The following is a 13,519-nucleotide window of genomic DNA, read 5'->3' as shown; positions in this document are numbered from 1 at the left end:
TCAACTAACTAAATATATTTTAAGGCAAAAAGAGATTGTCCCACATGACAAAATTAAGCCATCATTTCTTGTATACTAACCATAAACTACCCAAAAGTGCAGCAATAAGATAAATATATTTATAGCCACCATGCTTACATACCTTTGCTGATATTGCCAAAGTGCAGGCAACTCCTAGTTCTCCACCTCCAACCACAGTAATTTTCTTTACTGTTTTGTTCTCATGATCTGCCCAGTTCTTTGAATTTATGTCTGAGACACCTAGAAAGAAAAAAGTGAATGAACGTGACAATTTAAAAATACTATCGAAAATCTTTTTAAAGATTTTCTTTAAAAAAAGAATACACCGAGCTTCAATAACTGGGACAGAAAACATGGTGCTAACCTGTAGCAGGCACTCAAAAATACCTGCTGAACAAATGAAATGCTAGAGAGACAGGAATCTGATACTAAGTAGTCTGCTAAATGAAGGCTACTCTTTTAAAAGGAAAACATCCTTCCAAACATTTAAAAACATTATATAAGACTGAAAAAAACAGAATTTTCATATTTCTAAAAAACATTCTAATTCTTACTGCTCTGGTCCAAAATGTAAAAAATATTCAACACCTTACAAAATTTTATAACCATGGGTATTTTGCCTTATACTCAATGGAAACACTGGGAATCACAGTTTTTTCTGGTCCAATACATTGAAATGAGGCAAAAAGCCACATAAACACGTAATGAAAAAGGTTTAGGATCATTAATACGGGGTTGGCAGAAGTAGGTTTACAGCTGTGAGTACACGAAACAGTTCATTCTGGTATTATTATTTATTATAATATAATTTGTCTTCTTTTTATTATTATTTTGTATCCTTACTTATGCTTTATCTTTTAGGTAATAATGGCTGATAACTTACTTTTGCGGCCCCTGTACATATCAAGTGATTTTGAACAAAACACAGAATTGTTTTATCTATCACTCTAAGAGTAATCTTCTGCATTTTAAGAAACCATATTCATTGGAACCATATGCTAAAGTTTACCCTATGATAGAAAGACAGGAATTTTTGATTCAAGACAGATATGTGTGTGTCTATGTATTTACTTATAAAAATAAAGTAGCAGAGAATAGAGGCTATTAGCGAGAGATTCTAAATTCATAACTCTTTGATTAACAAAGATACAAACCTTCAGTGATTTTTGCAATATAGGCTAGCAAGTCCACCTGTCGTGCCTCATCAGATGGTGAGAGAGAATACAGGGGAAGTTCCTCCTGAAACTTGGCGATCATTTCTTTAATTAATCCTACAATGACAGATTTAGGCTGCAGAACACACACAAAGGGAAGAGTTATGCAAAAATTTTGCTCACAAATACTACCTTGTTAACCTACACTTTGTTTTAGTTAGCCAAAACAAAGTACTGTGTTACGTTCTCATTTTTTGAAAACTACCATGGAAATTAGTTGATGCCTTCAACTGTTTCAATACTTTCATTTAGAAAATTACTTAAACCTTTTAACTGAAAAATGAAGAAAGAAATGTTAAATCCACATGTCCGAATGTGGGAAAATCACAGGCACGTGCTTACTAGCAGAGTGCCTATACAGCCGTCATCAAATCCAAAAGTCAGCGCTGATCAGTATTATCTAAGCTGTACTGCTTCTTTCCATTTAACTGGCTAAGCAACCTCAGTGAAAGTCATTTAGCCTAGCTTAGCTTCCGTGTTATCAGCAATATAACGTGAGTAAGAAATCCCGAGTGGCTGCTATGAGAAAGAAATGAGCCGATGCATGCGGACTATATACTCTGAGTGTAAAATCGATGTTTATTGTTGTTAGGAATATCTAGTAGCTTGTTCATTGTAAAAAATGCTTAAATTCTCAGTGTCTGGGTTTCATTATTTGTCAGTTAAGGGGATGAGGTCATTAGCATCAAATACCTTTAAAGACTAAGAAGATAACATAATGTGTGACGTTGTTAGGGATAAGAAAATTTGGTGAGATGGTTATTGTGGCAGATTGGAAACAGTACATGTATAGGCATTCAAACTCATATTAAGAACAAAACAAAAAAGAAGAAAAATAATAAAACAAAACTATTGTGCCGTTCAAACAAAATTCTATAGACCTAACACAGCACACTGACTCTCCTGGGGAGAATGTCTGTAATCCTTGGCCTAGACAATCTCCAGATTCTTTCTAGCTCCAAAATCCTATATAATTACACTACATAATTATAATTCCACTGTACAAGAGTATGTGGAACTTAAAATTACTAGTAATCTTAAATAGGGTAATTTAAATAATGTAGTATCTTCTTAAAACTAGTTTTAGCTTATAACATAGAAACTCAGAAGAGTAAAATGAAATCAACACTGTCTGAGCTGAAATAAAGCACAACCTCGACCAGATTACAGACTGTCTCGGAGTGTTTATTAAACAAGCAAACGAGTAACACTATGAAAAGAGATGCCCAAGAAAGTCAGAAAGAGGAAACAGGAACCATGGATTCCCACAACAGGGTACAGATGTCAAAATATCTTTTGAGGATAGTTTTAAAAAAAGAAAAGAAAAAAAGAAGGTCATATTGATGCAGGAGAGAGGCAATTCAAAAAAGGAGAAACATGCATGATTGATAAATATATGAAAAAGATTTAAATTTCTCAACTACCCAAAGAACTAAACATTAAGATTAAGACATCATTTTTGGCCTTCTGGTGGACTAATTGTTAACAAGACCCAATCATAACATTTAACTGAAAATCTTATTTAAATCACCAACTATTACAAATAATGTACAAGTTCATAAAACAGTCAATAAACAATCAATGTTTTTCCACCTAAACTCCACTACTGACAACTTGGTGTAAATTCTTTCTTTTACTATTTGTTTTCCTTCTTTTTAAAGGTTTTATATAGATGAAAATAAAAGCTATAAAAAAAGGAAAATGTATCCACAGTTGCACACCTTTTTAAGGGATGCATATAAAATAAGAAGTGGCGACCCTAACGCCATCCTCGGCAGCAACCTCGCTGGACTCTCCTACAGCCCTGTCCCTGTGTTCTACAACTTCCTGGGTACGTACAAATATATTACAAATTATCCTTTCGCAAAGGTTTTAATTACTTATCAAAATGAGAACATTTTAAAGTAAATGTAAAGAGAGAAGCAAAGGTTTATTTTGTTTGAATAATACCTTCTGTCAGAGCAAGGGTGCTGTAAAACAGGTACTTGCCTGCACTGATTTCTACTGATGGTGGGCCTGCAACATTCTGTCTACTTTTTGGAGGCCAATTTGGCAACAGATAAGAATAGCCTTCAAAATATTTATAACCTTTGATCCAAGTATTCCATTCCCAGAGACTTATCAATGCTCAATATAATGGCAGATGAAAATCTTGCAGAATGCAGAATACAAAGCTGCATAATGTGAATTTATAAAACAAGTAAATTACAGTTACATACATCACATGAGTGAATTTTAAAAATGTAATGCTCAGTTAAAACAAAGCTCATAATGGAAAATTATATGGTTCAATTTATTAAAGGTCATAGAGAGGCAAAACTACGAATAAATACATATATGTTACCTAAGAATCTTTAATCAAGAGGCACTGGGAAATAACGCCCCAAATCTCGCTAGTAGCTTTACACCTGCTTTATCAAGCAGCGAACAACTATGAAGAGGCAGGGAGCAAACACCAGTTGGCTCCCAGACTCGCAGACAGCAGCTTCAGGCAGGCTGCTGTCATCGGGGTGCTGGGGCTCGGGTGACCCTGGGGCTCAACTTCCAGTTACTTTTAAAGACCATATGAAGCATAGAGTTGAAAGAAAATTCAGTAACTTATTTGTTACTTTGATCCACTAGGATCAAATATAAATATTCAGAAAAATAAGAACTTTTAAAAGAAAACCCGAATCAATCTTACATGGCTCCAGTTTTGGAGGTAGGGCAAGTATATTCTGCCTTGAGCATCCACATGTTTTCCAACTGAGATTTCCATATTTGCAGTTGGCTTTAGGAAGCAAATGGGGGGAGCAAAAGGGTGCGAATCCAAAATCCACAAGCGAATGGGTATGTTATATGTATTACCTATTTGAGACAAAACAAACACACTTCAAACAATAATAAGGCACATGCATTTATCTACGGTATAGCTAGGTGGCATTTTAAGATGCATAGTCAAGTTTATATAGAAATGATTCATGTAAATCGAGGCCTATTTTCCCCATTTCATCTACATTAACACTGGAAATATGTTCCCATTAAGTCACCAGCATAATATTTGAGGAAATTTAATTAAGACATCCAATTCAATTCAATGAATATTGACAGGACCTACTGTGCCAGGAGTTTGAGCTACACCATCTTCTCTATATAATCTTCTTTGTCCACCCAAGCAGAGCTATGGCACCTTTCTTGAATGGTAGTGGATCCTTATACATATATGTATTTTTTAGGAGGAGGAGGGTGAGACCAGCTCTGCCCTGCTGGTGGGGAAGCACCTCCAAGGGGAAATGGTGAAAGGGAGGAAGGGGGGAAAAGAAAAAGAAAAAAAAGGAAGGGAAAGGGGGGTAAGTAAGAAAAAGTGAGACAGAAGTGCTGCTACCTGGACCCTTATATTTTTATACTTCTGCATTAAAGTTATTTGCTTACAGTTCTGTTTCTTCTTTTACATCATAAACTTCTTCCTAAGAGAGGATTACCTATTACTCATTTCTGTATCCCCTGCACCAAGTATAGTGCCTGACATACTGGCTGCTCAATAAAAGTTTCTTATATAATTAAGAATGACTGAATTAATAAACAAATGAAAAATAAGTAAGATTAATTTGATACTGTCCCTCAAGATGCTCACTACTAGCAGGCACTGTAACATACAAGCTAGTTTTGCTACAAAGGCTTAGAGCTGAAAATAACTCTAACAGGGACCTTGCCCAGTGGTCTGTCCATTTTAGTGTGCTGAGATGGGACTTGCCTCCTGTTGTAATCACGCATGTCACGCCTGCTGAGAGCCAACATCTGACTGCCTCGGTTGCCCGGAAGCCCAAAGCTAAACCTAACATAAGTACAACAACTAAACTTAAACTAAAAATCTCATCAATTACCTTGGCTCTTTTATTGTAGCACCTGATATTTATTCCTGCTTTCATAGTCTTATTGCCTATGTCTTTCACTGTACTTAAGAACATAGCTGTGTAGAAGCAGGAATGCATAGGTTTCACACATTACTAGCTGTATGATTTCAGGGAACTTAACTTCTCTGCTTCTCAATTCCTTCCTCTATAAAATGGGAACAATAGCTCCTACCTCACAGGGTTGTTGAGAGGATGAAATTAGTTGATGCAGGTAAGTAAAATGCTTAGAACAGTATATGACATGGTAAGTACCATGAAGGGTTGGCAATATTTGCATTTTGCAAATAGGCCAGGTATAAATAAAATGTTCTCCTTTCCACTGCAACCCTTTTCTCTAAGGAAATCCTCCTCCCACTGAAAGTTACTTTTTGATCTTGCTGACTGACTCCTCCCCTAAGCACAGTAATACTCAGCAGTGTCTGCAAATCAGTAATATTTAAGGAACTTCGAAACATGCCAATATCTAGGCCACTCCCCCAAAGTTTCTGATTCAGTGGGATGGGGTGTGGACGTAATTTTTAAAAAGCTTCCCATGGCCCTGGCTAGTGTGGCTCAGTTGGCTGGAGCACTGCCCTATAACTAAGAGGTTGCAGGTCCATTTCCCAGTCAGGGCACATACCTAGGTTGTGGGTTCAGTCCCTGGTCTGGGTGTGTATGGGAGGCAACCAATAGATGTTTCTCTCTCATGCTGAAGTTTCTCTCTCTCCCTTCCTCTCTCCCTTCCTCTATTTCCGAAACCAATGAAAAAAAGTGTCTGTGGGTGAGGATAAAAAAAATTAATAATAAAAAAAATAAAAAGCTTCCCATGTAATTCTAACACGCAGCTAGGATAGAAAATCAGGAGATTATGTCCTAAAATGTCCTAAAAGCTGATCTACTATTTCATATCAGCAGTTCCCAAACTATACTCCTTTTATTTTTTTTTCTATAGTAGATTTCCCTTTTATTCTATGAACATTTATTTCCACAGAGGTTAATAATTTCTTCACTGATTTTTTAATTAAATAAAATCAATGAACTTACATTATAAAACTTCAAATCCACAGTAGTGTAAAAATAGAATGTTTAGAAACTTCTTTGCACTCCTCTCATCCAGCTCTCCACAGAATTAAAAATTGTTAATGTTTTCTTGTTTAGCCCTGACTGGTGTGGCTCAGTTGGTTGGAGTTGACATGCCAGCAAAAGGTCACTGGTTCGATTCCTGGTCAGGGCACATGCCTGGGTTGCAGGTTCAGTCCCTGGATGGGTTGCATGAGAGAGGCAACCAATTGATGTTTCTCTCACTACGATGTTTCTCTCTCTCTCTTTCTCCCTACCCCCCTCTCACTTTCTCTTATATTTCCGTTTACACATTTCTTTATTGAATTCCCCTCTCTTTTTTAAAAAACATTGATTTAGCCCTAGCTAGTGTGGCTCAGGGGTTTGAGTGCCGGCCTACAAACCAAAAGGCTGACGGTTCAATGCCCAGTCAGGGAACATGCCTAGGTTGCAGGCGGGTCCCCAGTTGGGTGCATTCGAGAGGCAACCTATTGATGTATGTCTCACACACTGATGTTTCTTTCCTTCTCTTTCTCCCTTCCTTCCCTTCTCTCTAAAAAATAAATAAGTAAAGTCTTAAAAAATATAAATAACCATTGATATACCTGTTTTTCTGTCATGATAAATTCAAATGCAACTTAAACTTTGCCCAGAGAATGGCGAAGAGGGGTTTACCAACTAATCTTTTCTCCAGATGGTCTTCCTCTTTTCCCACTTTTTCTTCTTTTTTCACCTCCTCTTGTTCCCATTCTGGTTTCTCTTTTATATCCGTTTCCTTTTTTCCTCTTTATCTCCTTCTCCTTCTCTCCACTTTTTATTTTTCCTTATTTTATCTTCACTATGATTCCTATTTGATTGCTCTGGATTTTGACCACCAGGCAAAACTGGTTGTTTCTGTAGAGCAAGATTTGAAGTATCAGAAGCTTTTGAAGTATCAAGAGCTCTTTATCTTGAATAAGTTTCTTCTCATGGCTTCCCAGACATCATGCTTTCCTGAGGTTCCATCTATACCAATGGCTGCTCCTTCAAAGTTTTCTTTGTTTCTTCTCCTCCCTACCTCCCCCCAACCTTGGTCCTATTGAGTCACTCAAGACTCCATACTCCTTTTCTACTTTTGTCTAAGTACTTTTAAACAGATTTTATTTATTTCTTTTTAGAGAGGGGAAGGGAGGGACAAAGAGAGGGAGAAAAACATCGATGTATGGCTGCCTCTTGTGCGCCCCCTACTGGGGACCTGGCCCGTAACCCCGGCATGTGCCCTGGGACTCGAACTGGTGGCCCTTTGGTTCCCAGGCTGGCATTCAAACCATTTCGCCATACCAGCCAGGGATGTCTAACTATTTAAAAGATGTTTTTACTGAGGTATGTCACCACAGTTAGTTAACATCCATCACCATAGTGTCTAAATATTTACAATATAGGTATAGGTATAGATAGGCATAGCTATTGATCTGTATATAGCTCTATGATTATAAAGTCATATGATCATAGTACCACAACGTGATCATTTATATTGGCCCATTTGATAAAGAAAGATAATAAATTCTGACCACCTGATCAGCAAGAAATAACTAGTGTGCATCACTAGTTGATGTAATTTTAGTCAAAAGCAAAGGGAAAGCCCTGGCTAGGTGGCTTACTTGGTTGGAGCATCATTTTGTCCACCAAAAGGTTGTGGGTTCAATTCTTGGTTAGGGCACATACCTATGTTGTCTGTTTGATCCCCAGTTGGGGTATGCATGGGAGCCAACCGATTCATGTTTCTCTCTCCCTAAAATCAATATACATATACTTGACTGACAATTAAAAAAAAAAAAGCAAAAGGAAAAACCCAAGTTGGCCTTCACAGAGCCTTGCTGCAAGAGAGGCAGAGATGTTTTGTGTACCGGGTTGGGGGGAGGCTATCTCTGGAACTTCTGTGGGTGCACAGGAGGCCCTAAGCCATGGCAGCAGGTAGAGCTGCAGCTTTCTGCATCTCTGCCCTTTGGCCTGTGCCCACACAGGGCCCTCCCCGACCTCAAGCACACCGCCTGCAGGCCTTTATGTCTCATCATTCTATATGAACAAATGAGGGGACTGTGGGTTCTGAGGAAGGGCAACAGGGCTCTCACACAGTATTTTCTCTTGATTCTGAATAAGTTTTCTTTTTTATTTTCTTTTTTATTTTCTTTTTTTAAGGCCTTAAATAGGCCTTTTTTTTTTTTTTTTAACTTTTTGGGATGTATTGGTTTTCTTTTTTTTATTTTTTTATTTTTAAAAAATTTTTATTCAGTTACAAGCTTTCATTTTTAAACTGATCACTTGGGAAAAAATTGCCTTGGTTACCTGTGGTTTCCATGCCCTTTCCCTCCCCCACCCCTTGTGAGTGGGATAACCAATCGTTGTAGCCTTTGTAAAGAATCTAAGTGGCCCAGGAGGGGTGGGGGAAGGCAGTCAACCAGAAGGACCACAGGATCCTTATTACTGCAGTTTGGCTTCAGATAACCAGTTGAGCTTTGATAAGAATAATCTGGCTGGGAATCTCCAGGCCCAGCACAAGTAACAGCCATCTCAGATTGCTCTATAGCTCAGGCTGGGTGGCCCTAGGCAAAATACAGGTGGGGGTTGATACCACCCGGAAAACTCCAGGGCCAGCACACCCAGTGGAAAACTACAGACCATGTCAGAATAACACCACACTGCCTCTGCACAGCTGATCTTCCATGGAGGGTGGAGGTTGTGGTAAGGGGTCACAGCCAATCCTTGCAGCTGACTGGCCTGGGTAAATCCCTGTCATTGACCTGCCAACAGCAACCAAGGCTCAGCTACAAGAGGAGGGTGTACTCAGACCACATGAAGGGCGCAGCTGGAGTACCCAGCTTGGTGAGAGGGGAGGCTGTGCCACTGGACCTCACAGGACACCTACTACATTAGGCCATGCTACCAAGACAGAGAGTTCATAACAGCTCTTCCTAATACATAGAAACAAACACAGGGAGGCTGCCAAAACGAGGAGACAAGATGCATGGCCCAAATGAAAGAACAGAGCAAAACTCCAGAAAAAGAGCTAAACGAAAGGGAGATAAGCAATCTGTCAGATGCAGATTTCAAAATACTGGTTATAAGGATGCTCAAGGAACTTAGTGAAGACCTCAGCAACATAAAAAAGATTCTGTCAGAAACAAAGGATACACAATTGAAATAAAGAACAATCTATAGGGAAACAACAGTGGAGTGGATGAAGCTGAGAATCAAATCACTGATTTGGAACATAAGGAAGCCAAAAACAACCAATCAGAACAACAAGAAGAAAAAAGAATCCAAAAAAGTGAGGATAGTATAAGCAGCCTCTGGGACAACTTCAAGATGTTCAACATTCGCATCATAGGGGTGCCTGAATGAGAAGAGGAAGAGCAAGAAATTGGAACTCTATTTGAAAAAATAATGAAAGACAACTTTCCTAATTTGGTGAAGGAAATAGACATGCAAGCCCAGGAAGCACAAAGTCCCAAACAAGGATGCAAAGAGGCTCACTCCAAGACACATCATAATTAAAATGTTAATTAAACATTTTGGTTTTGTCTTTAACCAAAGGTTAAGATTCTCTCTTTGGTTAAAGCAGCAAGAGAAAAGAAGTTAGTTACCTACAGGGAAGTTCCCATAAGACTGTCAGCTGATTTATCAAAAGAAATTCTGCAGTCTAGAAGGGACTGGCAAGAAATATTCAAAGTCATGAGAAGCAGGGACCTACAGTCAAGATTGTTCTGCCCAGCAAAGCTATCACTTAGATTGAAGGGCAGATAAAGGGCTTCCCAGACAAGAAAAAACTGAAGGAGTTCATCATCACCAAACCATTATTATATGAAATGCTAAAGGGATTTATTTAAGAAAAAGAAGATTGAAATTATAAACAATAAAGTGGCAATAAATACATATCTGTCAAGAACTGAATCTAAAAAACAAACTAAGCAAACAAGAAAGAACAGAGACAGAATCATGGATACAGAGAGCGTTTTGATGGTTGCCAGATGGGAGGGGTTGGAGGGGAATGGGTGAAGAGGTGGGGGGATTAAGAAGTACAAATACATAGTTACAGAATAGCCATGGGGATGTAAAGTACAGTGTAGGAAATGGAGTAGCCAAAGAACTTATACACCTGACCCATGGACATGAACAATGGTGGGGGGAATTGTCTGAGGGAGTGGGGGGTGCTGGGTGGATGTGGGAAAGGGGGAAAAACTGACACAACTATAACAGTATAAGGAATCAAGCCCTTCTTCCAGGAATCAAGTTTTACTAAAATGAATCCTTTAGTTAATCGATCAAATGGATGAATTCTGGCCCTCTCAAATTTCCTTCCTCAATTAGAGTGGGGATTTGGTCTGAGTGTTAAGGTTCACTGTAGAGTCCTACCCTAAACACAGGAGAAGGGGTAACAGAACCTGGGTAGCTGGGCTTGACTGTAGCAGTCACAACCTGTGCCTGTTCCTGGAGGCTACCCTGAGGGCAGAGAGAGATGGAAATGGCACATCGAAGGCCTATTAGGGTGCCAGGGAGCTTTTATTGAGTCTGGTTTTCCAGAAAAATGAGAAGGAGAGTGTTGCTCGAGGGTTCTATACTAGTCAGAAGATTTGCAAACGCTAACACATTCCTGTGTGAGGCACATCACTGTTTGTCAGTTGAATATGTGAACTTTAAGCAGTAAGATTCAGCTGGTCAGACTACCTGGGCAGTCTTGCTGACCCATTTCCTGTGCTGTGACTGTTCTGAAGACAGACTGTTCTGTGATTGTTCTGAAGATTGTGAGATGCCCAGACAAAATCAATTGCCCAGACAAAATCAATCCCAAAAATTCTTAAAAAAAAAAAAAAAAGCAAAGGGAAAAAAAGTGCACTGCCAATAAAAAGGTATTGCAGGTACCATCACTACCTTGAAAAACCCTGCCAGCATAAGAACCAATGACACGACTCCATGGCACTAGGAGAGTCTGAGTGCCAATGAAGGGCACCTTACTGATGGTATTAAGTTAACTTGTGTGCCCTCCTGTTACCTTCCCACACTGTTCTAAAAACTGAAATGCTACTAAGCAATGATTCATTTAAATGCATAAGCTCCTCTGTTACTATGCACCTTCCCTTGAAATGATTGGGATGGGCAAGAATTGTGAAATCAATTGGTCAGTCAGTCAGTCAGTCATTGGGGTGGGTAGGAATTCTTTCTCACTCCTAACATCTAACCATAAAAATATGCAGAACACAAGTAATGGGGAACAGGTCCGAGGAAAGTTCTCCAAGCAGCCAGAAAATAGTCTGACAGCTTGGTAGCAGAGGAGCAGGAAAGGAGAATTAAAACAAACCTTATGTCTGCTCTGCCTACCTCACTGCAAATTCTGCAGAGTCCATTGCTACCTACTTTCATCTCCAACCACACTCCGATGTGTAAAAACCGAACTAAATTCCTCTGCATTTCCTGTGCCAAAGGAGGTGACAATGGTGGGACATAAACAGAGGCAGAATAAAACGTGAGTGCTTCCAGCAATAAGTCATTACAGAGAGGCAGAAATTAAAGAATGTTTCTAATAATCTAGGCACTACCATAATGAAGCACCTACTTTGAAAAAGTCCTCCAGCATATAGCTTCTTGGTGTGTTTTGAACAAAGTATTCTCATTACGTAGTGTTCAACCCTTTTGAAGAGACAGCAAACTCCACTGTTCTCTTCCCACTGCTTTCCGGAACCTCCTCAGTCCCTTTGCAGTGCACCTCCTCTTTCAAATGCCCAGTATTCCTCAGTCCTCCAGTCAGTAATAAACTAGGGCAGTCATTCAACTATTCACCGAGTGTCTTCTGTAAGCGCAGCACGGTCTAGCAGTGATTTTGAGTGTTATCCCCCCGGGGATTCTTTGCACATTTAAAAAGGAATAAATTTCTAATGGTGAAATTTCAGGCACCACTTAAGAGAACTATATTGGAACCAACATTTCACTGGTATTCTTCAACTCGCACTATAAAAGCAATCTCCTGCGATACGTATCTTAAAGGCTGGTCCTCTTGAACACTGGAGGAACTAGGTCTGGACAAATAGGAAGAGTTATGTATAGGGAACTAGTGGTTTATTTGTTTTCTTTTTGGGAAAACACTTAGCTGTTTAAACCTGTCGGGTCACTGAAAATGTGACGCTTTCTTTGAATTTTAATGACCCTCATGTTTTAAATTTTCCTACTAGGAGTTTGAAGTTCTAGCCTGATACCAGATGTGTCGTCTTAGGTAAATCACCTGACCAGGCTTAGACTTAGTTCCATCTCTAGAATGGGGATAATGCTACATCATATGGAGGGAGAGGAAGGGGAACTCTCCACTGAGGTAATGAAGACAAAGGTGGGGATTCCTGCCGGTTGCTATGGGAAACAGAGATAACTCTCCACCAGAGAAGGTCTATGCCTGTCTTACTCTCCTCTGAACCACAGTACCGAGCAGAGTAGTGGGCACATAGTTCACATTTGATAAATATTTATTGAATTGAATTGAATTTGTTGATACTAATCTAGGCTTTCCTTGACTGGGACAGTAGTCTGCTATATTCAATAAGGTTCTGTATAGACCATACACATGTCAAAACACTTTGAGAATATTATGGCACTAAACAAATATAAGTTCTTCTTAAACTGTTCTTTTAGAAAATTCCCACATTTTTTCAATTTCCACACTTACCCTGATACATCACGGGAATAGTACCAGTGAAATTCAGCAAGTCTTTCTGGGAATCATCTTTGAAAACTGAAAGGAAAAAAAAAGCCTCAAAATGTGCTATCAGAAGTAGGAAGTGCATTCAAGACGGGTCGCCGGGAGTCAAAGCTGACTCAGCAGCAGGTAACACACACATACACACACGCGCACAGACACACGTCATGTCCAAATACCACAGTCTCGGAATCAGTGAAAATGTTGACAAAGGGAAATTACTGAATTTATTTTCTTAGAAAGCAGAGAAAGTAGGTGAAAAAACATGGGACTTTGACATTGAAATGCCAAGTTCTAGGTCCACTTTCCCCACTAAGAGGCACCTGATTTTGGTTACTTTAATCTCTTTGACCTTCAGTTTGAAGGTAAAATAAAATAAAGATAATAATACTGCATAAAAAAGTTGTCACAAAGACAACTCTAATGAGATAATGTGAAAAAAGTAAAGGATTATAAAATGTGGGGACATTATCAAATACTTGTCACATGTAACAAATCAGTTACAAAAACTTTCAGAAATCAGATTATAACTTTTATAATCAGAAAAAAATGTTAGCTTTATTTTTTAAAGTGACCTTTTAAAAAGATCAATGATTATCTTCTTTGGTTTCTCTAACTCCACTATTCTCAATCTT

At 38.8% G+C, this 13,519-nt stretch overlaps 1 protein-coding gene across 6 annotated transcripts in view; it reads right to left on the bottom strand.

The window, feature by feature from the left end:
- Nucleotides 1-13,519, bottom strand: part of UEVLD (UEV and lactate/malate dehyrogenase domains) — a 47,821-nt gene that overhangs the window by 23,314 nt on the left and 10,988 nt on the right. For 3 of the 6 annotated variants that reach the window (XM_045194067.2, XM_024558779.3, XM_045194068.3), the window contains 4 exons: nt 12,855-12,920; nt 3,919-4,082; nt 1,176-1,311; nt 143-261 (listed from right to left, as the gene is read on the bottom strand). In XM_045194067.2, coding sequence (XP_045050002.2) covers nt 143-261; nt 1,176-1,311; nt 3,919-4,082; nt 12,855-12,864 — 429 coding nt within the window. In that variant the 5' untranslated portion in view covers nt 12,865-12,920. The remainder of the gene's footprint in view (nt 1-142; nt 262-1,175; nt 1,312-3,918; nt 4,083-12,854; nt 12,921-13,519) is intronic. The other 3 variants (XM_045194070.2, XM_071221419.1, XM_024558781.3) reach the window with 2 other exon arrangements.

The sequence above is a fragment of the Desmodus rotundus genome, chromosome 5, assembly GCF_022682495.2.
Source record: "Desmodus rotundus isolate HL8 chromosome 5, HLdesRot8A.1, whole genome shotgun sequence".
NCBI classification, from domain to species: Eukaryota; Metazoa; Chordata; class Mammalia; order Chiroptera; family Phyllostomidae; genus Desmodus; species Desmodus rotundus.
This window is presented reverse-complemented; position numbering and strand designations above follow the sequence as displayed.